Source organism: Cydia splendana, chromosome 27 (genome assembly GCF_910591565.1).
Source record: "Cydia splendana chromosome 27, ilCydSple1.2, whole genome shotgun sequence".
NCBI lineage: Eukaryota > Metazoa > Arthropoda > Insecta > Lepidoptera > Tortricidae > Cydia > Cydia splendana.
In genome coordinates, this window is record NC_085986.1 from 4114804 (window position 1) to 4141580 (window position 26777).

A 26777-nucleotide genomic window follows, 5' to 3' on the forward strand; every position below is an offset into this window, starting at 1 on the left:
CAAAGTTGCTTATTATGCTTCAGAGCAAAAAGTAAGTAAGTTTTCTTTCAAGCGGATGTTACGTAAGCATTTATTTGCTAAAACAAGAGTTCGAATATAAATGGTACCATTTTTTCTGAAAACCCCCTATTTCGAACACAGTGTTTTATATCGACGTTCTTTTTACAATGTATTTTTTTTCAACAGTCTTCTTCAAAACTCCGAAGCCGGCAAAAGTGAGTGCTCAGCACAGTGCGAGCCAGAGAAGCGGAGAGCGTACTGCTGCAGTGAGTTTATATTCTAGACCTAATTCAAGCCTTAACTGAGACCTAAAAAACCGGCCAAGTGCGAGTCGGACTCGCGCACGAAGAGTTACGTATTACGCAAAAAACGGCAAAAAAATCATGTTTGTTGTATGGGAGCCCCACTTAAATAATTATTATATTCTGTTTTTAGTATTTGTAGTTATAGCGGCGACAGAAATACACCATCTGTGAAAATTTCTACTGCCTACTGATCACGGTTCATGAGATACAGCCTGGTGACAGGCAGACAGACGGACAGGGAAGTCTTAGTAATAGGGTCCCGTTTTTTACCCGTTGGGTACGGAACCCTAAAAAAAATTATCCTATTTTCAGACCCGTAAGCATTGCGACTCACAGAATCCTTTCTAAGTGGACTAAAGTGTAGCTCTACATCATTTTATAATATTACAAGAAGAGAAGATACGGTTAAGACTGCTTTTCCACCAGTGATGTGCGAGGATGCGTAGCGAAGGATGTGTTTGTTAAAAACCAATTTTAAATAGAATGTGCTGACTAAAGGGGCCCACTGATTACCAGTCCGCTTACGATATCGGCCTGTCAGTTAAACGCAAAATTTGACAGCTCCAAACAACTGACAGGAGTGACAGGCCGATATCGTCCGGTGGACTGGTAATCACTAATCAGTGGGCCCCTTAAGTAGAGCTGCGCTGAGCGACGATATAGGTAGGTAAATTACCTACGTAGTTCTATTGGTTCCTAACAAACACATACCACGCTACGCATCCTCGCATATCTCTATTGGAAACACAGCCTAATAGTTTTTAATCACTTCGACTTATAGCGAGTCGCGGGCTGAGGCTAATTGACCGAGCGTTAGCGAATGTCTCCTTTTCAGCTTAGGCAACAAAATTGTTTTCGTATATCTGTGTTTGATGTTCTCCTCTACAGGTTGCAATTTTGAACCGATTTTGTGAAATTTTGTTAGCTGGTCAATTTTTTTTTGTCGATTCAGTTTTTGGATTTTTTTTCCATACATTTATTCAGTTTTAAGCTAATAAGCTCGCGAGGTCTGGAATGAAACTTTTTACATTAAATGATAAAAATATATTTCTTAGGCTCAAGAAGGAGTTGTCTACATAAATCAGTCAGAATTTTCGAAGGAATTGTGTCTTCAGGGGATTGCCACCTTACCTTTGTTTAGGCCCTCTGTCCTTATGAGGAGGTCATTCCAAGATGACATGCACATTTGATCTGCCAACCCGCTGGGGACGCTCGCTCGCATGAGCCCTATTTTTTGTAAGACCACGCATACGCCAGCTCAAAGAACCACTTAATAATATCTAAATGACCTCAGCGACCTACTTTTAATCATAATCACTAATCAGATGATCGCTCAAATGAATTATTTATAGAACACCAGGTCTTTTATAGTGCACAATGAACGACCTAGCATAAGCCTTTCAAACGCGAATTGCATACTAAAACGAACCTTTAACTACCAAGACAACTTTGCTGTTCGAGAAATGAAAGTCATTCGAAATTCAATCTTATTGGAAAGGAGTAAAGTTGTTGGGTAGTTTTCTTAGTTTTTTAATGTAGCGATTTATTTGGTTAAGAGACGTCATTGCGTGACTACGTCATAAAAGTGGCACAGGAAAACCTTTGTCATAGATAAAACAGTTGCAAAGCTACACTTTTGATTTCCATACAGGCGGCCTAGCCAAGGTGACAATCGCTTGCGCTTCGCTATCGAATCGCTATGTGTCTCTCTATCACTCTTCCATATTAAGCCCTTGCTACACGGTCGCCGACAAGTCTTCTAATCGTCTGCCTTGGTCTGTCCTTGATCAGTTTTGGTCAAATTTTGTTGGAAACAATTAACTGTCTACACGGTCCTGGGCGGACCAAGGCCACGCGGTCTGGAGGCTTGTCGGCGACCGTGTAGCAAGGGCTTAAGTGTGACAGTGACAGTTGCGTTTCGTTCGCCGTAGCCGTAGAACTATTTCTATGGTAAGTTACGCACTAGATCCGATCTCCGTCATCCGATTTCTTTCCGTCATTCAACGTGTGCGGTGCGTAACTTACCATATAAATAGTTCTACGGCTACTACGGACCATATTTTCTCGGGTTCGGATCGGATTCGAATCGGACGTACTGCGAAACCGCTCTTAGGGGTGAGCCATTAATTACATCACACGAATTTCTTGGTTTTTTGACCCCTCCCCCCCTCATTGTCACACATGGTCTCACTTGGCAAACCCCTCCCCCCTGGTGTGACGTCACATTTTTTCAGCGAAATCGGCAAATCGAGTTAGTAGGTTGTGCCCTATTATTAATATTACTGAAAAAAGAAATATTAGTAAAACTGTTTAGGAAAGGAACGAATAAAAATTATTATCACTGATTTAAACTATCACGATTTTTAAATATTATTAAATTGCACAACGGGACTTAATCGCGTATTTAATTTTCACGATTTACCTCCGACGTTTCGAGGACGGCGTTGTCCCCGTGGTCTTGGACAAAGAGTAAAGTAAGTATATAGGTAAATGGTTTAGCTAGTCTTCTCCAAGATCACGGGGACAACGCCGTCCTCGAAACGTCGGAGGTAAATTGTAAAACTTAAATACGCGATTAAGTCCCGTTGTGCAGTTTAATAATGTAAAAATAATTATCGTTCCAAAAATTTTGTTATTTAACTGTACAGCGAATAAATAAACTAACTGTAAATAAGTTAAAGTGACGTCACAAATGTTTGTGACGCCCCCCTCCCCCCTGTCACAACATGTCACATTTTCTTGACCCCCCCGTTTAGGGAAATACGTGTGATGTAATTAATGGATGACCCCAAGGCTAAATGCTGTATTGTAATAAATCTGAGATGGTTGTTAGGGTTCCGTACCGTACCCAAAGGGTAAAACGGAACCCTATTACTAAGACTCCGCTGTCCGTCCGTCCGTCCGTCCGTCCGTCCGTCTGTCACCAGGCTGTATCTCACGAATCGTGATAGCTAGACAGTTGAAATTTTCACCGATGATGTATTTCTGTTGCCGCCTTCGAGCAACACGGAAGGGAGGCGGCATTCGCACTATTTCCCCTCTGCCGAGGTACAAGATTAGCGCGTCAATCTAATCTAGCGCGGGTAATAAAACTAGTTGCACTTGGATTTTTCACTAGACCGAGTCCAGACGCGCGCGTGAACACTGCTGCACAAAAATGCCTTTTTGCTCGGTTTTTTGTTATAAAAAGAGGTCGGGGACATCAAATTTACAAAAAGAAAGTGTTACATTTCACATGTAATATTTATTTTACATATCATACGTTTAATGACATTCAAACACAATTATTATATTTTAGTCTCATGTAATTGTTGGATTTATCGATTTTGCTCGCTCAGTACAAATTGCGGATCGGTCGAGCGACAAATCCGACTTCTCATCTCTCAGAATACAATAACATATACTTCAACAAAAATGTGTTAGTGTGCGTGTTGTGACACTTGTCACTCGTCCGTACACAAAAAGAGATCGAGGTTTGCAAGATTTGTCTTTGACGTGTGTCATTTTCTATGTATTTGTGTCGTCATTACAGATTGGTTTTGTATGTAAGTGTGTGAGAAGTGCGACTGTGTGCACCTTTCCCCCCGCGAAAAATGGCAGAAAGATTTGTACGGTGAGATATCGCTTGGGCCCCTCCCTTCCGATGTGTCGGAAGCCGGTGTTGCTCGAAGGTTGCCGCTATAACAACAAATACTAAAAACAGAATAAAATAAAGATTTAAGTGGGGCTCCCATACAACAAACGTGATTTTTGACCGAAGTTAAGCAACGTCGGGCGGGGTCAGTACTTGGATGGGTGACCGTTTTTTTTTTGCATTATGGTACGGAACTCTTGGTGCGCGAGTCCGACTCGCACTTGCCCGGTTTTTTAGCGTTTAAAAACCTCCCTATACGGAAATGATTCAACCAACCCGCCCGTTTAATCGTAGGGCTACCAACTACTACCAACTACTACCAACTACTCATCGTCAATTAAACCTTATTGTAAATGACATAAGGCCCACCGAATCCAGTCGACTATAATCGCTGCCCCAATATCACAGGGTTCTATGTTTCACTTTTATCGAACTGAAATTTGAACATTGTCATAGTGACATTAAGTCGAATTTCAACTATCTTGAAAATGTATCATAGAACCCTGTAACATTGGGGCAGCGTATTGCTGTCTGTACTTACTTATTACCAACTACATAATATTAGCTAATAGAAAAACATACGTTTTGTTTCCTCTGATGAATTCCGCAAATAACTGACCTTCTCAATAGAGGTAGGTGAAGGCCAGGCCGGAGCCGAAAAGGATATAGGTGTCTACTGTCTAGACTAGACCACGATTATTGTTTCTTTTTATACCTACATCCTAAATTGAGTCGTTTAAACTTCAAACTCGGGTAAATCTATCTGTCAGATTATAGGTAGGTACAGTCAACAACAGAGCTATGAATACAGGCAAAGTGCCAAAAATATGTATACACGACCTTAATGTACAGGCAATAAAGTACTGTATACATATTTTTGACACTTTGCCTGTATTCATAGCTCTGTTGTTGACTGTACAACCTACTTAATTCGATTTGCCGATTTCGTGGAAAAAATGTGACGTCACACCATGGGGGGAGGGGTTTGCCAAATGTGACCAAGTGTGTAATTAATGGATGGTCCCTTTGAAATGCGATTTTGGTACATATTGTGAAAAGGTAATACTTAGGGTAGATATTTGTTGAGAGGGTATAATTGGATTTAGGTACCCGAGTTTGAAGTTAAGCGATCAATCAATGCATTTTCCATTCCAGCCTATTCTGGGCCTTCGTTTTTAGGGTTCCGTACCCAAAGGGTAAAAACGGGACCCTATTACTAAGACTCCACTATCCGTCTGTCCGTCTGTGTGTCACCAGGCTGTATCTCATGAACCGTGATATGAAATTTTCACAGATGATGTATTTCTGTTTCCGCTATAACAACAAATACTAAAAAGTACGGAACCCTCGGTGGGTGAGTCCCACTCGCACCTGTCCGGTTTTTTTATTTCTTGATATGAGTGGCTACAGCACCATTCTTTTATCTGTGTCATGTATGATATTCTGGGTCTTCCTCTTCCTGTTTTTTCCTCAATTATGCCCTCCAGTATGATTTTATTTAACCCTTCGTGTCGGAGTATGGGACATATACATTTAGCTCTACACGTTGGCGTATATGTCAATGTTGACACAGTCAGTGACTGTGAGTGTGTGAGTGAGTGACTGTGGTGTACGGGTACTGATGATGGGATCTTGGACACATCCATGGTATAATAATATACTCCGCCTGGTACTCTCTACCCGTCTTTTCTAGGTCACCTAACTGACACAAGCCTACGTCATCATGCGACAGCGCTATATGATAATATATGCGATAGCGCTATATATAGCGGCCATGTTATTGTGACGTAGGCCTGTGTCACTCTGGGAAGAGAAGACCATGTTTTATTAGACTATGGACACATCGAGGCAATTCTTCAACATTGACCTTCAAAATGACGTACCTAATTTGAATATTTTAGCAATAACCATTGGTTTTACCGAAGCAAGTAAATTATAATTATGTGAACGATCGTTTATTTATAGATGTACTAATGACCTTCGCTCGGTACGATACCATTTACATACTTTGTAGGCCAATCAAATTAGATTTTTTGCAGGAAGTAATTCCCAGCAAGCTGGAAATCGTCTTAAGAGCCAACGGGAGTGGTCATTTCTCCATACAAACGTACTCCTCGTTTTCCTCCGTGTATTTTGAAGCTAGAGCAATGATTTTTTCAACACAGATTAATATTGTCAATATCTGTGTCGGACCGTTTTGCTTTTTTTGATATTTTTGTTTTTTAAGGCGCTAGAGCCCTTCAAAAATGGCCAAAATGGACTAATTGACTATGCCGCAATGAGAGGCGTGGCATTCAAAACTGATATCAATTAGCCAAAAAAGCAAAATGGTCCGGCCCAGATAATTTCATAATCATTTAGATTTCCAAATTTGGTTACGATTGGTTAAGTTTTGGAGGAGGAAACAGAGACCTCGATTTTTGATATTTTTACGCAGGATTTTTCGCCTTGTCCTTATCGCACTACTTTTAGGTGCCGCTTCCGTTAGCGAGACGGGTATATTTACCTAAGATATTTAAAACTCAGCTCCTGTTTCGTCTTATTTGGTTGCTTCATTCCAGGAGTTGAGGAAATAATTTTGCTCTTTTTCAGTTTTTTGCTTGTAGTTCAAAAACGGTACTTGCGTCCGACGGAAATCTTGCTCTAATCATGATGAAAATTTACATCTTAGGATCCGAAAGATACCTTAATATGAGTTCGTAGTCAAAAATTGAAAAATATGGCTGCCACTTTGAATTTATTTTTTGTCAAATCGTATCTAAATCCGATTTGTTTTTACCAGTGTCTGATCCGCAACAAAACCTTGCTGGTAGTAACATTGATTTTGACGGTGGGTTCCTTCTACATCGAGTGGTTTTGTCAATCCAAGGTAAAATGTATCTCCCAAAACCCCCAAAATGCTGGGATGGAGCAAAGGCGGATTATACGAATTTAGGACCTAATGAAGGCATTAAAATGATTTCTAGCTTGCTGGGAATTAATTCCTCAAAACGTTTTTTTTTTTATCTAATTTGATTGGCATTTAGCCATAGCATAGGTAAAGGTTATGTTATGAAAAGACATCCGTGTGTAGGTACAAAATATTTTTTGATTGTAGGTAGGTATAGGTACTATTATAAAACCAATTTGTGATTCGAATTCGACAGCTAATGTAAATTGGTTCCAATAATATTTCATGTGTTTGCACCTAGTTGCCGCTACCCTAATATAGTTTGTTAGCATTAGATAAAAGGTAAACAATCTTGACGTGTCTTCTTATTGAAAAACACTTTAGAAAAATATTAAGTCACGGCAAATATGTAACAATTATGAATCATATACGATTATTTACATTATTTTGCTTTCATAGTTAGTTACTGATAAGAAAAAACGTTTTTCAATAGTCATAAACATTAATACATAGGTACAAGACCCTTCGGCGAACCCTACACTCAAGATCCATATTGTGATCCGTCAATATAAAGTGTCGGATTACGATATTTATTGACGTGTAGGCACGTGTAGGGTAGTGTATTGACGGATCACAATATTTCGCTGGATTTCTGGAAATGCTTGTGATCTGATCCTAGATCCTGGATCGTGATATTTATCTTGCGTGTAGTGTCGCGATTGATATTTATCGCGTCAGTACGCGTACAAAGAACGCTTCAGTACTGACGCGATCCGTATTGATGGTGTAGGGTGTGCTGTGATCCGGCCTAAGATACATAAGTAAATATCATGATAATTATCACAATACTTATTGACGTGTAGGGTTCGCCTGCGATTTCTTTTAAAAGACACGTCAAGATCGCTTAGTCTTTTTCTAATGCTAAAAAAACGAACTATACCTACCGCATCGCGTATGTGCATTTAACTTTTTAAGAGCAAGGGGCCGATTTTTGAATTTCGAGCGCACGATTTCGTCACTCGAAAATCGGTGGAAAACAGAGAAATGCTAATTTTTGAAATACGAGCGATATAAATTGGGAATCGAGTGGTATTGACCACTCGTTTTCAATTCTATTAGTAGAATTTTAATGCCGGGTACTGGAGAAATTATTGAACGAAATACACGAAATCGACCGGTCGAAATTCAAAAATCGGCCCCCAGGTGTGATGAAAATTAAAATTAAATTAAATTACCACTAATTACAAGTAACAATTTGTCAAAATTAATAATGTCTAGACGGTACTAATGGTAATGACACTCGAGGATGCGATGCAGTTTTGGCTTTTTCTGTAGTAGAGAATTGCAAAAAATTTTTACATAAGTAATAAGCGTATTTAAGAAGCAGTGATTCTGATTAGCCTTAAGTTAATTGATTCATTTGTGTTACGAAAAATAACCATGTAAATTGTAATGTATTGTATTTATTGTACTTAATCCATACACATATAAGTCTATATCATACGCTAACACACTTTCCTGGATATAACCTAAATATAAATGGCTCCAGTGGCGGATTTGCTCTAAGACCCAGTAGGCCTGGACCTAGGGCTGCAAAAAATTTTGAGCGGCAAATTGTGGCAAAAAAATCGCTGCTGATAACGAGAAATAACTTAAAATGTAGTCAATATTATGATAGGTGCGATAGGGGCGGCTACAGGGGCTGGGGCCTAGGGCGAAGACTGCAAATTCTCCACTGAATGGCTCATTTATTTATTTATTTATTTAGAAATTTAATTCAGGCTCTTGTGTCGGATTCGGCAGTTTGCCCCGGAACCTACGAAACAAGACACCTTTCGGCCAGAAGTCGGTGCACTCGATGGTCCCCTGCAGCAGTCGCGGCACGCGCACCACAGAAGAGTTGAAGTGCACGTAGTGGCGCGATCGAAGCTGGAACACCCTCAGCGTGTAGCCGGTCTTCTGGTGTACGTACTCCACCACTTCAGCAGCCGTGGCGGTATAATGCAGGCGCAACACAACACACAAATACAATCACACACACAATGGAATCAATTAACTTTTGACTAATTAGGTAGGTACAGGTCCTGAATTATGTACAATTTTTTGCAATTAACTCATAGATACGTTTTTTGGGTTCAAGTACCTACTAATGATAATGGTCGAGGATGTAATTTTTTAGCATTTTTGTCTTTTTCTATTCGTCACGTTTTTTGAGTTCACGTGTAGGTACCAGAGATTAGTAAATAATACAGACTTGTGTTTGCGAAGTCGTGCTTTTCATCACGCTTGGAACGAGAGATGATTTTCGCATTTATTTAAATAAACAAATATATGAATAAATAAAATACATATACCTATAGTCTGTATCTTTAGGTATTTAAATAAAAGTAAACAAAATTTACCCTCAAATAGCTCCTTATGCCAATTGAGGGTAGATGAAAACATTACACGATCAAATAATGTAGGTTAAAGTCAGGTCGTTCAGTGACTGATCTAGGCCGTTTTGTATTTGGTAGGTTAACCAATAACTGTTATAACTACCCGAAAATGTACAAATTGTTAGTTTACTTTTATTTAAATACCTAAAGATACAGAGTATGATAACCGCAAATATCTTCCTTCCTTCCAATTAATGCTTCATCTGAGAGCCATTGATGGAGTTTAGAGGTTTGGCTACAACATAACAACAGTAAAAGCCGTAACAGACTGGCGTACAAGACCGCGACCTTAGTCCAGTCAGCATATCTTTCGTCCTTAACATCGTACGGCGGACCTTCACACGATCGAACAGTCCTCGGGCCGGACCAAAGTCGGTGTTATACGGCCGTCTGTTACAAGACCGTCTGCCAAGATCTTAGAGCATTTAGTAACTGGAGAAGTCATCGCATAATGGCTCATTTGTCATTTGCCCAAGATATTAAGGCCCCAGTACACAGTGGTGAAGGATGCGCCATGCCACGCCTTCGCCATTGTGTACAGGGGGCAATGGTATACAATGGCGGACGACTGGCCGTCAGTTGTCACCCGTGGTGGGCAATCGGGAAGTTGTCGGTTTTTTTGGCACACTTCAAAGGAATCGTGGCGTACCGTGGCCTGTGGTGTTCATGTCGTAGTCAGATCGTATAATCCGCCGTATTACATTACGGCTAGCCGTTATCAAAAACAGGGGCGTTTTGAAATGCGGCGGTTCGACGATTAGCCGGATTGTCATTGTGATACGTTCTTCAATAAGGCGGCCAACGTTTAGCCGCATCGTACTACTATTTTAGATTGTAGAGTGACCAGTTCTTTCGGTCGCCCACGTAACCGGAGTTTGTTTGGATGTTTGCAATTTAATTTATTTTTACCATGGTCCCACCGCACTACATGTGTTTCTTTTCCAAAACATTTCCTTCACAACTTAAATAGACGGAGCCCCGCAAGCGGGGCTCCTATTTCTGGGCGGTTTGCCCTTCGGGCATCTGAAGCTACCTAACGAACCTAACCTACTTACCTACCTACGCTTTTTTCCCCAAAGTGTAATGTTTTCACGGACGTCTCACTAAATCAATAGGTAGGTAGGTTAGGTTCGTTAGGTAGCTTCAGATGCCCGAAGGGCAAACCGCTCAGAAATAGGAGCCCCGCGAAGCGGGGCTCCGTCTAGTTAAGTTGCGAAAGAAATGTTTTTTGAAAAGAAACAGTCCGACGAACTCCATTTTTGATGGACACCCCAGCGTTTGTCAGGCAGCGCCACGGGTGTTAAAAATGGGAACTAAAAACTGTCAAAGCGGCGGCTAATGACTCGCTGTATTACATTACGGCTAGCCGTGTTGAAGAACGTATGGCGCCGAATACATTCCGGCGGATTTTCATTCAGCCGCATTCAATCCGGCTAATCGTTAAACCGCCGCATTTCAAAACGCCCCTGTTTTTGAAAACGGCTAGCCGTAATGTAATACGGCGGATTATACGATCCGACTGCGACATTCACACAGTCGCCGTTGTTTGTTTAGTTTATTACTGACAGCTTGAATTTTTGACCGCTTGATTAAATGTTGATAGCCCAAAATGTCATTATCGTGGAGCAATGAAGATACTTTTCAGTTTATAGATTTATATCAATAAGAGCCTGCAATTTTGTTTTTTTTTTGATGCCCCATTGTGTGAACATCTACGTGATATAGGCCTACAGTTGCGCATTGCAAAGCATGGCTTAGCATGGACCATCCTTGACCACTGTGTACTGGAGCCTTTACTTACGGGTAAGTGTGGCATAGAGATAGTATGACTGGCCTTCATATTGAGGCCTGTTTACAATTGATTATTGTTTATTGCGAGTTCACACAATAAAATTGCTACTTGCGTTTAGTGTCAACTCGTACTTAATAAACACTAATCAATGTGTAAACCGAGGCCCAATGTGACACTTACCCGTATGCCACACATTTATTGATTTATTATTTATTTAACCTTTATAAATGCACAAAAGAAAACCTTACAGTACAAAAGGCGGACTTAATGCCATGAGGCATCTTATTATTTTTTAGGGTTCCGTACCCAAAGGGTAAAAACGGCACCCTATTACTAAGACTTCGCTGTCCGTCTGTCTGTCTGTCCGTCTGTCTATCTGTCCGTCTGTCTGTCTGTCACTAGACTGTATTTCATGAACTGTGATAGCTAGGCAGTTGAAATTTTCACAGATGATGTATTTCTGCTGCTGCTATAACAACAAATACTAAAAACAAAATATAATAAATATTTAAGTGGGGCTCCCATACAAAAAACGCGAGACCGACTCGCTCTTGGCCGGTATTCATTTTTTTTCTAGGCATTTCTAGGGATTATGGGTTTCTTCTAGGGATAGGATGGTCAGCTACCGAATCTCGCGCTGCATAAAAGAAACAATGCGTTTTGTTTAACAGATTAAAATTCACCTCAGAAAATTTCAACATTTATAGCTGGCTATTTTAAACCTTATTAAAAAGATTTAAGATCCATCAATAATCATGCAGTTACATATGTAGTGCATAATTATTTTCCATCGTATTTTCACGGAAACGTACGAACGTGTCTATTTCTGTCAGTCTCGGCACAAAAAGTACTGACGTTGACTGAAGTAGCATCACAAACAGTACCGTCTTTACCATAAGGGCACACGGGGCCCGTGCCCAGGGCCACCATTCTCATCAGGGGGCCCCGAAGGACAGACAGTAACAGTATATTTGATTACCCATAATAAATACTTAGATCATTAGTATTCGGTTTCTTTACTTTTAAAAAGGGCCCCACATTCTTATGTGCCCCAGGGCCCCAGCATAGTTTAAGACGGCCCTTATGACAAATACGAACGTTTCCGAGAAAATACGATGGAAAACAATTATGTGGCACTAACATCTGTAATTCCGTTGATCAGAGATCATGCAGATACTTATCTCAAACTATCAATAGGTCTGTTAATTTATTAGCATTAATGTAAATGCGTGCACTTGGCCCCGATACCGACTCGGGTTAAAGGGGGTAATGTGTTTTATGCAATATGTCGCGGTTAGCGCATATGTGGCATACATTAACGAAGACATGACGTAGGTATTGTTAAGGCCAGGGTCCCCTATTTCACCACGGTGACAGGTGCGACAATTGTGACAATTGAATTGTCGACATCACTGTACTGACGTCACAGGCCTCCATAGGCTACGGTAACCGCTTACCATCGGACGGGCGATGTGCTTGTTTGCCACCAACATTTTAATTAAAAAAAAACTCCATTATATCGCCAGTAAATAAGTAGTTATTTTGCGAAGCTAATGACAATTGTCACAAGAAACACGACAATTGTCACGCAATTCCGACACAGAACTCATTTCCTGTCAAGAATAGGCCTGGGCCCTATTTCACCAAGCCGACATTTGTTAATGACATATGTCGAGTGACAATTGTCAAGTGACAGGTGACAAGTGACAATTTCGTAAACTGTTTTTGTATAGAAGTGCTTATAAACTTGACAGGCATTTAGTTACAATTGTCAATCTTTCATTTAATGACAATGATTTGGTGAAACAAGAGTAGTTTTTATACGTCGACATGTTTGTCAATTTGTCGGTAATTCTTGACATGAAATCGGAGCTGTGTCAGGCTTAGGTGACAATTGTAGTGTTTTCGTTGTTAGCAAACCCCGTTATTAGCAAACGTTGGCAAAACTTTGTACCCTAAATTCGCCTTTAGGGTACAAATAAAAATCGCTTTAAATCGCTTTTAAATTCTTCTTAACAAGCATGAAATCATAATAACACTATAAATAGTAATTGTTGCCTACGAAGGCGTTTAGTACTTCAACATTTAGGATTTGGATTTGGAATAAGTCTCAGTACCTATAGTTTTGATTACGTTCGGCACCGGTAGCGAAATTAGGTAGGTATTGTTTTTTTTTAATAATTTATTTGGGCGAAGTTGGGCACTAACGGTAAAGTTAGGGTTTTGGTTAGAAAATGAATCTCCGCGAAAACAACTGAGGTGATATATAAAGTAGGTACGAATAGATTTCTACTTTGACGTCACTGCACTTTGCATTTGCAGAAAAAATAACTTAAAAGTAACAAAAAAATAATGCTTTCACGCCTTGTCAACAAATATTTAATGTAGGTATACGCTGCATTAGATGGGGTTGGGATCTCAATCAATATCATGTTAGTGATGACAACATGGCACATTGAAAGCAACTAACGATCTCTTGTCAAGAATTGACAAATATATCGACTAGTAAAAATTACCCTTGTTTCACAAAATAATTGTCATTAAATTTAAGATGGACAATTGTACCAAAATACCTGTCATGTTTATATGAAATTCTATACAAAACAATTTACGAAATTGTCACCTGTCACCTGTTGCAACAGGCCTATTACCGAAAGTTCTTTTAAATCCTGTGACAATTGTCATCATCAATATCATCATCATAAACTTCGCAAGAGAAATAGGTACCTGTTTTTTGCCGATATAATAAAGTTTTTTTTTAATAATACAATGATGGTGGCAAACAGGAATACGGCCCGCCCGATGGTAAGCGGTAACCGTAGCCCATTATTATCTATTATATTATTATTAGCAACAGTGACATTTGTCGAATTGTCACACCTGTCACCTTGGTCGGAGTAACCGGTTAGTGCAGTGGTGGGCAAACTTTCTTCATGAGGGGCGAAAACTTGAAGGAATTTCAGAGGAGGGCCAGATTTACAGCAAAAATGTATTTTTATTATATTGCTGGCCATATTAGGGCGTTTCTCAGAGATGACCTTCGGTGCCTGACTTCGGTGCCAAATTTTTTTTTTAACTTATTTGATATGCGACTTTATTTCCTAAAATCTAGCCTTAATATAAAAAATATTGGTAGTGGAGGCCTCCATTAGAACCTTATAGTTTTTAAGATATTTGAGATTTAAAAAACACCGAAATCATGTGCAGGCACTGAAATCAATTGGCGTCACCGAATTCAATAATGCATACACAAAAATCACATTTCAGTTTTATATCTCAATCATATTACATTTTAATCATATTTTTCATTCTTATTTGATTATAAGCGATGTAATAAGGCTAATGATCTCGAAAGCTTACATAAATTTAATAGATATAGACCCAAGATTTTAAAATAACCTAATTACGGCTTGTAAAACAACATCTCTAGAAGATATATCCCACACTATTTGACTGTCCTCTCATATAATAGGGTGGTGGGCGATGTATGGTCCTGGAACGAGTTTCAGACATGTCGACCACAAATTCGCACATTAGGGGTCATCCATTAATTACGTCACACGTTTAGGGGGAGGGAGGGGGTCCAGAAAATGTGACATATTGTGACATGGGGGAGGGGGGAGACACAAACTTTGTGACGTCACTTTAACTTCATCAGTAACCGAATTTTTTTTTGATTATTTTATTCGCTGTACATTTAAATGACAAGTTTTTAAAACGATAATCGTTTTTATTCTTTTAATTTTCTTTCCTAAGCAGTTTTGGGTTATAAAATTACTAATATTTATATCGTCAAAAATATTTTGATAAAATATTAATAATACTTAGGTACTTACTTAATTCGATTTGGCGATTTCGTAGAAAAAATGTGACATCACACTAGGGGGGAGGGGTTTGCCAAATGTGACCAAATGTGACAAGGGGGGGGGGGGGGGAGGGGTCGAAAAACCTAGAAATCCGTGTGACGTAATTAATGGATGACCCCTTAGTGCCATAAAGGAGAAGATGTTTGTTTCACACAATCCGACCGCACATGCATCAAAAAGAAACTTATGTTACCTACACTCGATAAACAAGAAACTTTTGAGTGGTGTTCAATGCTCAAAAAATATTTAATGCACTTATAACAAAGTTTTAAAGCGTGAACTCCATCAATTTAAAACTATTTGTACTGGTCGACTAATGCTTGAAGATCTAATAACCTGTTAATTATTTGAGGGTGCTGGAGACCTCCAGCATTCTGAAACACTTGAGCTAATTTGTAACTCCTATAATTAGACATAAAGACATAAGACATTGAGGATTGTTAAAACATTTGCTATGTTCAATTTGTGTCTATGGCTATCCTTTAGAAATATCGATCAGTAAGGTACGCTCAGTGCCTTTGAAGCGATCTCGACATTAGAAGGCCACTTTATTTTTAATCCCTTGTTCTGAACATCCTGTCCCTTGGGTGCACCTTGCATAATACTTACATACACAAGTTATTGTAAAAGAAGTGGGATCTGCATTCATTTAACATGGCTATCACGTTTAAAGTTATCGAGGTGTAGGGCCTCAGGTGATACAGAGGACAATTAACATAATTTACTTCATTGGTTTGAAGAGCACATCAAGACAGAGAAAGAAACATTGGGTCTACAAGTTTCAACACACGTCTGGTTTAAAAAACTACTCATAGTAAACTAGTGATTTTTTGTACCTATTATGACTTAATTTACTTACAAACATAATTTTACGTTTATACAACGTATCTTGCACTTTTTAGGTGTGATAAATTAGTACAACAAACTAGTTTACAAAGCAGGATTTGAATTCAGTGATCACTTTTTTGATATCGGTGGTCAAAAAATCCACCGAATCCAAGGAAATCAACACCAGTGATGTCAAAATTAATCGCTTTTTAGCAATTACAGAAATAGCATGAGTGATACAGAGGAGATGTAATAATGATGGATTTACGTACTTTCGAGGATTTCTTAAGCACTTGCATAACGGTAAATGCACTAAAACTTTCGGAGTAAATTGCACCACCGATCTCAAAAAAACATAGAACCAAACCCACCGAAGGACGGTGAAACCTTAAAAAAATCACTTTATTATACTGTGACTGTACCTCTACTCTATTCAACGGTTAAGGCACAACTAAAGCATACTATGTTTGAGACACTGAGTTCCTGGTTTACAACTTTGAAGGAGTACCGACATGTTTTGCAAATTACACCGAAATCAGGCACTAGCCCGGGACACATCGTAAATTTGGTTTTATTCAATGAGTTGAGCAAACACATTATTGTGATATAAAGAATATGATAAGTTAACTAATACCTTATGCGTGAATACCCATAATAACTCCGATCTAATGCCCCATCTTGAGTAATAATTTTTTGTTTCATAAAATCTGGGTGCGGGACACTCCCACCGAACATCATTTTAGGCATTTGAATTTTTTTTTCTTGTATTATATAAATAATAAATAAATAATTTGATAGTGTCCCAGACAGAATATAGGCTGAAGATCATGCCTAAATTAATTCAGATTTATTGCCCCGGACACGTAAAAATGGCCCTCCTGAGAAATGCCCATTATACATTTTTTTAAATGACTGGCGGCGGGCCAGTAATATCCTTTCGCTGGCCGCACCTGGCCCACGGGCCGTACTTTGCCCACCACTGGGTCATAGTCTAATAAAACATGGTCTTCCATTCCCAGAGTGACACGGGCCTACGTCACAACAACATGGCCGCTATATATAGCGCTATCGCATATTATCATATAGCGCTGTCGCATGATGACGTAGGCCCGTGTCAGTTAGGTGACCTAGAAAAGACGGGAATGGAGTACCAGGCGGAGTATATTATTATACCATGCACTGGGTTAGTGGGATGGTGCAAGTGGCGCTAAGATGTTAATTAACATTTAATTTAACACATACAAAACCGTTATACAAACAAACGGACAACATTATTGTTATTAGTGATCTTCTTACGACATTAAGACTTTAGTTGCCTGGCGGATTGCGACCTTAAGCGTTCGTATGATTTGTATATTTGAACATCATTTTAGTTTAACAAAGGCCTATTAAATAAATTGTTGTCGAAGTGCAAATTACAGGTGTTTTTAGGGTTCCCTACCTCGAATTTATTTTTGTGTAAATTTAAAATGTATTTGAACTAAACATAGCTATTACATCTGTAAAACAATTATGCTCCACAGATGTAGTGTATAATAGTTTCCATCGTATTTTCTCGGAAACGTTCGTATTTGTCATGCTACTTCAGTCAATGTCAGTTACATTTGTACCGAGACTGACTGAAATAGCAAGACACGTTCGTATGTTTCCGTGAAAAACTATGGAAAATAATTATGCACTACATCTGTATAATAATCGATTTTAAACTGGCGTGAATTATACCACAGATCAATAAATAGTGATTATACTCACACTATTTAAGATAATTATACAGTAAAAATATGTGACTCAATCACGTATCACACATTTGTTTTTTGTGCAAATTTGATGAAAGCTATTTGGGGCATTATCTATGAAAAGGGACCTTAATTGTCGATGGCGCTTACGCCGCATAGCGTCGCGCGGCATTGTATTTATAACGGAGCATGGTTATTAATAACGTAAGCGCCATCGACAGTAAGGTCCCTTTTCATAGATAACGTCACATTTTTAAAAGAAGAAGTTTGCTCTCTTGTTGCACAAATAACTAATATCCACCGGAACCCTTCAAAAGGGAGTCAGACTTGTTCTTGCAGTAACAACAAATCTTGAACATGAACCAGCAACCATTCATCAGTTTAACTGAGCGTTACATACTTTTGTCAGTTTTGTCACAATGCTATGTTTTCTTTTCTAATTTTTAACGGAACCCTTCAATAGCGAGTCAGACTCGTTCTTGCAGTAACAACAAATCTTGAACATGAACCATCAACCATTCATCAGTTTAACTGAGCGTTACATACATTTGTCTCAATGCTAGAGTCATTCGACAGTTCCGTTAACACGTCATGGGATATCAATTATGACGTGATTCATACGTTTTTTGCCAGTTTTATAATTATATTGTGACCTTTTTGCCACTTTTGTGACCAGTGTGAAGTTAGCAGCCTAAAGTTATCTGCCTATGATAACCTGACCAAATAAAGAAGTCGAGTTTTATAAATTATACAAAACAGTAAAATATACGGTTTCAAGGTCAGGGACAAACCTAAAAAGCAAATAATGACTTTTCTGATCTCCTGGCTAAATGTGTGAGATAAAATAGGAAAAATATTGCAACAATTACATAGGCAGCTAACTTCACAAACGGCAGCCTTACAAATACGATCAAATTTCCACATGAAGCTGTCTAGATTACACTTTGTGTTTGGTACCAATAGAACCGCCTTGTTACCAGTTATAAACGAGGTAAGTTTCATAAACTTTGAAAGAAAATGACTAGCCCAAACTGACTGAAAATACATATCTGCCTAAGTAAAAATGTCAATTTTCTGCAATTTCCACATAAAGCTGTCTAGATTACACTTTGTGTTTAGTACCATTAGAACCGCCTTGTTACCAGTTGTAAACAAGGTAAGAATGATCAAGATTAAAACAACATGACTACCCCAACCTGACTGAAAATACATATCTGCCTAAGTAAAAATGTAAATTTTCTGGAATTTCCACATGAAGCTGTCTAGATTACACTTTGTGTTTGATACCAATAGAACCGCCTTGTTACCAGTTATAAATGAGGTAAGTTTCATAAACTTTGAAATAAAATGACTAGCCCAAACTGACTGAAAATACATATCTGCCTAAGTAAAAATGAAAATGTTCTGCAATTTACACATAAAGCTGTCTAGATTACACTTTGTCTTTAGTACGATTAGAACCGCCTTGTTACCAGTTGTAAACAAGGTAAGAATGATCAAGATTAAAAGAACATGACTACCCCAAACTGACTGAAAATACATATCTGCCTAAGTAAAAATGTAAATTTTCTGGAATTTCCACATGAAGCTGTCTAGATTACACTTTGTGTTTGATACCAATAGAATCGCCTTGTTACCAGTTATAAACGAGGTAAGTTTCATAAACTTTGAAAGAAAATGACTAGCCCAAACTGACTGAAAATACATATCTGCCTAAGTAAAAATGCAAATTTTCTGGAATTTCCACATGAAGCTGTCTAGATTACACTTTGTGTTTGATACCAATAGAATCGCCTTGTTACCAGTTATAAACGAGGTAAGTTTCATAAACTTTGAAAGAAAGTGACTAGCCCATACTGACTGAAAATACATATCTGCCTAAGTAAAAATGTAAATTTTCTGGAATTTCCACATGAAGCTGTCTAGATTACACTTTATGTTTAGTACCATTAGAACCGCCTTGTTACCAGTTGTAAACACGATAAGAATGATCAAGATTAAAAGAACATGACTACCCCAAACTGACTGAAAATACATATCTGCCTAAGTAAAAATGTAAATTTTCTGGAATTTCCACATGAAGCTGTCTAGATTACACTTTGTGTTTGATACCAATAGAACCGCCTTGTTACCAGTTATAAACGAGGTAAGTTTCATAAACTTTGAAAGAAAATGACTAGCCCAAACTGACTGAAAATACATATCTGCCTAAGTAAAAATGATAATTTTCTGCAATTTCCATATAAAGCTGTCTAGATTACACTTTGTGTTTAGTACCATTAGAACCGCCTTGTTACCAGTTGTAAACAAGGTAAGAATGATCAAGATTAAAAGAACATGACTACCCCACACTGACTGAAAATACATATCTGCTTAAGTAAAAATGTAATTTTTTGGAATTTCAACTTGAAGCTGTCTAGATTACACTTTGTGTTTGATAGCAATAGAATCGCCTTGTTACCAGTTATAAACGAGGTAAGTTTCATAAACTTTGAAAGAAAATTACTAGCCCAAACTGACTGAAAATACATATCTGCCTACGTAAAAATGTAAATTTTCTGGAATTTCCACATGAAGCTGGCTAGATTACACTTTATGTTTAGTACCATTAGAACCGCCTTGTTACCAGTTATAAACGAGGTAAGTTTCATAAACTTTGAAAGAAAATGACTAGCGCAAACTGACTGAAAATACATATCTGCCTAAGTAAAAATGTCAATTTTCCGCAATTTCCACATAAAGGTGTCTAGATTACACTTTGTGTTTAGTACCATTAGAACCGCCTTGTTACCAGTTGTAAACAAGGTAAGAATGAGCAAGATTAAAAGAACATGACTACCCCAAACTGACTGAAAATACATATCTGCCTAAGTAAAAATGTAAATTTTCTGGAATTTCCACATGAAGCTGTCTAGATTACACTTTGTGTTTGATACCAATAGAATCGCCTTGTTACCAGTTATAAACGAGGTAAGTTTCATAAACTTTGAAAGAAAATGACTAGCCCAAACTGACTGAAAATACATATCTGCCTAAGTAAAAATGCAAATTTTCTGGAATTTCCACATGAAGCTGTCTAGATTACACTTTGTGTTTGATACCAATAGAATCGCCTTGTTACCAGTTATAAACGAGGTAAGTTTCATAAACTTTGAAAGAAAGTGACTAGCCCATAGTGACTGAAAATCAGAGATGGGCAAAATGTAATCGACTAACGATTAACGATTAAGACTAAAAGAATTAATTGCGACTGACGATTGAAAACGTCGACTGATCAATCGTAGTTGTATAGAGTGCAACTAATTTAGTTGCAACTAAATTAGTTGCCGATTGATTACGGACAACTAATTTTTGTAATCGACTAATTAGTTAGACTATTTTTTCCGCGACTAATGTTAGAAGCAAATTAAATGGATAACCTCGGTATGGCTATGTTGACAGCCAGCAGATTAGGACATCTTAACAGATGTAGAAAAATGAAATACCACATGTGTTACTTGCGATATTTTGACCATTTTTATGGAGTGTAAAATTTATCTTATCTAAGCCTTTGTATTTTGTTTTTAATCAATGTCAATAGTAAAAATAATAATTAAAATAAAAAAATATCAAATCAACGTTCTATATGCGATAAAATGTTCATTTATTATATGATGATTTATAGTCCTTGTGCTTCTTGAATCGTTGACTTCAGTGAAATCGTTGACTTGGACGCGACATCTTTTCTGCTTTTGATCTGCAGAATGTTGTCGGTACTCTGCAACAGCATCTTCTCCGTGTTTTCTTTTTAAATGACTTAAAAAGTTTGAAGTCGTATTTGCAAGGCCGTTTATTTTCACCACTTTTGGCAAACACTTTACACATGTACCAGTTACGATAGTGCTTTTACCATTTGATTTCTCCGACTCCTTATTAAAACATTTGCCGTCTAATATGGTCAATGCTGACTTATTTCTTTCTTCAGGAACACTAAATTCATCGGAGGAATTCAAAGAACTCTTCCCACTAGAATCCTCATCGTCACTGATGGCACTTATTTTAAAACAGTTTTATACACAAGTTTTTGACGCGAAAGGCTTTGAACGTTGTATTCGATTCGAGTGAAGCTTAGTGATTAATTAGAAATTATTGCATTTTCAACTATAACTTAACTAGTAAACAACTGATAAGACGGATGAGTAAAGTAGCTGTCTCGCTCTTTCATATATTGTTCTCTTTCTATTTTTTTACCTGAACTCCTCTTTCTTAATTAACCCCTTATCAAGATTTGCCATGCAAAATTTATGACCAGTTTTAAGAAGTAATAACTATCCAGTATTCTATTTTTTATTATTTCGGTATTATATTTCCGTGATAAGTAATATGCACCTAGAATCTAAAATGATTCATGACAACATGTTCAATACATATAATATAATATGACCTAGAGACCTCAAACCATCTATGAGTATGAATTTATGAAGCATGAGTCTTACATCGAGTAGCCTGTTCGATCAATTTGCTACCGCTTCAATATATTGGCAATAGCCCTAATAAATAAAATATGTATGTTGATTGATATATTTGAATGTAGAATGACGCAAGGAAAATGTACAATAGTTAACGCTGAGAGTTCTTTACAAAGAGGTTGAAATATTTTTAATGACCACACGTTGAAAACAAATTTGACCGCATAGATAATAAACAACATGCAGATGTCTCATACAATAAATAGAACGTGTTTTTTTTAGAAAATGCGTCGGCACTTGCATCAAAATGCAATAAACAACTTCCAGGTAAGCAGGATTATCCCATTGTTTTGTCGCCGCGTGACACTAAAAAGAGTTTAATTATTGAAAGCGACAGCAGAATATTGATAATTTCTTTGTCTAAGATTTACTCAGTATCGTGTACAACTTAAGTATTAATAATGCACCAATCTACATTATTGTTTGCGACTTGTAAACATTGCAGTTTTTCGCTATTTACCTGTATTCATAATATAACTATATATACTACACATATATCGTTATATTATTGCCCATAATATTACATTGTCATTCAAGCATTTCAAATTAAACGTGTATACATAATTTTAGCTCAATCGGTTGAAGGTATCTGCTTCGAAAAAAGCTGCAAGATTCTACCCAAACCAACACAGGTACAACATACGAGTACCTCCAATGTATACATACATACCAACTTTTAGTTACATATTGCAAGTTAAATAAAAAATGCAAAAACCAGCGATGACATAGTTTTAATATAGATTTAACCGTGAAATTTAGTCGATTGAAACTAAAACTAATTTAGTTGTTAGTTGTACATTCTCACAACTAATTTAATCGCAACTAAATTAATCGCGATTAAAAAATGACGATTGATATTTTTAATCGATTGATTAGTTAACTAAAAAATTAATCGCTTAATGCCCATCTCTGCTGAAAATACATATCTGCCTAAGTAAAAATGTAAATTTTCTGGAATTTCCACATGAAGCTGTCTAGATTACACTTTGTGTTTGATACCAGTAGAATCGCCTTGTTACCAGTTATAAACGAGGTAAGTTTCATAAACTTTGAAAGAAAATGACTAGCCCAAACTGACTGAAAATACATATCTGCCTAAGTAAAAATTTAAATTTTCTGGAATTTCCACATGAAGCTGTCTAGATTACACTTTGTGTTTGATACCAATAGAATCGCCTTGTTACCAGTTATAAACGAGGTAAGTTTCATAAACTTTGAAAGAAAGTGACTAGCCCATACTGACTGAAAATACATATCTGCCTAAGTAAAAATGTAAATTTTCTGGAATTTCCACATGAAGCTGTCTAGATTACACTTTGTGTTTGATACCAGTAGAATCGCCTTGTTACTAGTTATAAACGAGGTAAGTTTCATAAACTTTGAAAGAAAATGACTAGCCCAAACTGACTGAAAATACATATCTGCCTAAGTAAAAATGTAAATTTTCTGTAATTTCCACATGAAGCTGTCTAGATTACACTTTGTGTTTGTACCAATAGAATCGCCTTGTTACCAGTTATAAACGAGGTAAGTTTCATAAACTTTAAAAGAAAGTGACTAGCCCATACTGACTGAAAATACATATCTGCCTAAGTAAAAATGTAAATTTTCTGGAATTTCCACATGAAGCTGTCTAGATTACACTTTGTGTTTGATACCAGTAGAATCGCCTTGTTACTAGTTATAAACGAGGTAAGTTTCATAAACTTTGAAAGAAAATGACTAGCCCAAACTGACTGAAAATACTTATCTGCCTAAGTAAAAATGAAAATTTTCCGCAATTTCCACATAAAGCTGTCTAGATTACACTTTGTGTTTAGTGCCATTAGAACCGCCTTACTACCAGTTGTAAACAAGGTAACAATGATCAAGATTAAAAGAACATGACTACCCCAAACTGACTGAGAATACATATCTGCCTAAGTAAAAATGTAAATTTTTTGGAATTTTCACATGAAGCTGTCTAGATTACACTTTGTGTTTGATAGCAGTAGAATCGCCTTGTTACCAGTAAACGAGGTAAGTTTCATAAACTTTGAAAGAAAATGACTAGCCCAAACTGACTGAAAATACATATCTGCCTAAGTAAAAATGACAATTTTCTGCAATTTCCATATAAAGCTGTCTAAATTACACTTTGTGTTTAGTACCATTAGAACCGCCTTGTTACCAGTTGTAAACAAGGTAAGAATGATCAAGATTAAAAGAACATGACTACCCCAAACTGACTGAAAATACATATCTGCCTAAGAAAAAATGTAAATTTTCTGGAATTTCCACATGAAGCTGTCCAGATTACACTTTGTGTTTGATACCAATAGAATCGCCTTGTTACCAGTTATAAACGAGGTAAGTTTCATAAACTTTGAAAGAAAATGACTTGCCCAAACTGACTGAAAATACATATCTGCCTAAGTAAAAATTATAATTTTCTGCAATTTCCATATAAAGCTGTCTAGATTACACTTTGTGTTTAGTACCATTAGAACCGCCTTGTTACCAGTTGTAAACAAGGTAAGAATGATCAAGATTAAAAGAACATGACTACCCCACACTGACTGAAAATACATATCTGCCTAAGTAAAAATGTAATTTTTTGGAATTTCAACATGAAGCTGTCTAGATTACACTTTGTGTTTGATAGCAATAGAATCGCCTTGTTACCAGTTATAAACGAGGTAAGTTTCATAAACTTTGAAAGAAAATGACTAGCCCAAACTGACTGAAAATACATATCTGCCTACGTAAAAATGTAAATTTTCTGCAATTTCCACATAAAGCTGTCTAGATTACACTTTATGTTTAGTACCATTAGAACCGCCTTGTTACCAGTTGTAAACACGATAAGAATGATCAAGATTAAAAGAACATGACTACCCCAAACTGACTGAAAATACATATCTGCCTAAGTAAAAATGTAAATTTTCTGGAATTTCCACATGAAGCTGTCTAGATTACACTTTGTGTTTGATACCAATAGAATCGCCTTATTACCAGTTATAAACTAGGTAAGTTTCATAAACTTTGAAAGAAAATGACTAGCCCAAACTGACTGAAAATACATATCTGCCTAAGTAAAAATTATAATTTTCTGCAATTTCCATATAAAGCTGTCTAGATTACACTTTGTGTTTAGTACCATTAGAACCGCCTTGTTACCAGTTGTAAACAAGGTAAGAATGATCAAGATTAAAAGAACATGACTACCCCACACTGACTGAAAATACATATCTGCCTAAGTAAAAATGTAATTTTTTGGAATTTCAACATGAAGCTGTCTAGATTACACTTTGTGTTTGATAGCAATAGAATCGCCTTGTTACCAGTTATAAACGAGGTAAGTTTCATAAACTTTGAAAGAAAATGACTAGCCCAAACTGACTGAAAATACATATCTGCCTACGTAAAAATGTAAATTTTCTGGAATTTCCACATGAAGCTGGCTAGATTACACTTTATGTTTAGTACCATTAGAACTGCCCTGTTACCAGTTATAAACGAGGTAAGTTTCATAAACTTTGAAAGAAAATGACTAGCGCAAACTGACTGAAAATACATATCTGCCTAAGTAAAAATGTCAATTTTCCGCAATTTCCACATAAAGGTGTCTAGATTACACTTTGTGTTTAGTACCATTAGAACCGCCTCGTTACCAGTTGTAAACAAGGTAAGAATGAGCAAGATTAAAAGAACATGACTACCCCAAACTGACTGAAAATACATATCTGCCTAAGTAAAAATGTAAATTTTCTGGAATTTCCACATGAAGCTGTCTAGATTACACTTTGTGTTTGATACCAATAGAATCGCCTTGTTACCAGTTATAAACGAGGTAAGTTTCATAAACTTTGAAAGAAAGTGACTAGCCCATACTGACTGAAAATACATATCTGCCTAAGTAAAAATGTAAATTTTCTGGAATTTCCACATGAAGCTGTCTAGATTACACTTTGTGTTTGATACCAGTAGAATCGCCTTGTTACCAGTTAAAAAAGAGGTAAGTTTCATAAACTTTGAAAGAAAATGACTAGCCCAAACTGACTGAAAATACATATCTGCCTAAGTAAAAATGCAAATTTTCTGGAATTTCCACATGAAGCTGTCTATATTACACTTTGTGTTTGATACCAATAGAATCGCCTTCTTACCAGTTATAAACGAGGTAAGTTTCATAAACTTTGAAAGAAAGTGACTAGCCCATACTGACTGAAAATACATATCTGCCTAAGTAAAAATGTAAATTTTCTGGAATTTCCACATGAAGCTGTCTAGATTACACTTTGTGTTTGATACCAATAGAATCGCCTTGTTACCAGTTATAAACGAGGTAAGTTTCATAAACTTTGAAAGAAAGTGACTAGCCCATACTGACTGAAAATACATATCTGCCTAAGTAAAAATGTAAATTTTCTGGAATTTCCACATGAAGCTGTCTAGATTACACTTTGTGTTTGATACCAGTAGAATCGCCTTGTTACTAATTATAAACGAGGCAAGTTTCATAAACTTTGAAAGAAAATGACTAGCCCAAACTGACTGAAAATACATATCTGCCTAAGTAAAAATGTAAATTTTCTGTAATTGCCACATGAAGCTGTCTAGATTACACTTTGTGTTTGATACCAATAGAATCGCCTTGTAACCAGTTATAAACGAGGTAAGTTTCATAAACTTTGAAAGAAAATGACTAGCCCAAACTGACTGAAAATACTTATCTGCCTAAGTAAAAATGATAATTTTCTGCAATTTCCATATAAAGCTGTCTAGATTACACTTTGTG

The 26777-nt window shown here is 37.1% G+C and overlaps 1 protein-coding gene across 2 annotated transcripts in view; it reads left to right on the plus strand.

The window, feature by feature from the left end:
* Nucleotides 1-26777, plus strand: part of LOC134803726 (scavenger receptor class B member 1-like) — a 93335-nt gene that overhangs the window by 20603 nt on the left and 45955 nt on the right. For both annotated transcript variants that reach the window (XM_063776539.1, XM_063776540.1), the window contains exon 3: nt 187-266. In XM_063776539.1, the coding sequence (XP_063632609.1) occupies nt 187-266 (80 nt within the window). The remainder of the gene's footprint in view (nt 1-186; nt 267-26777) is intronic.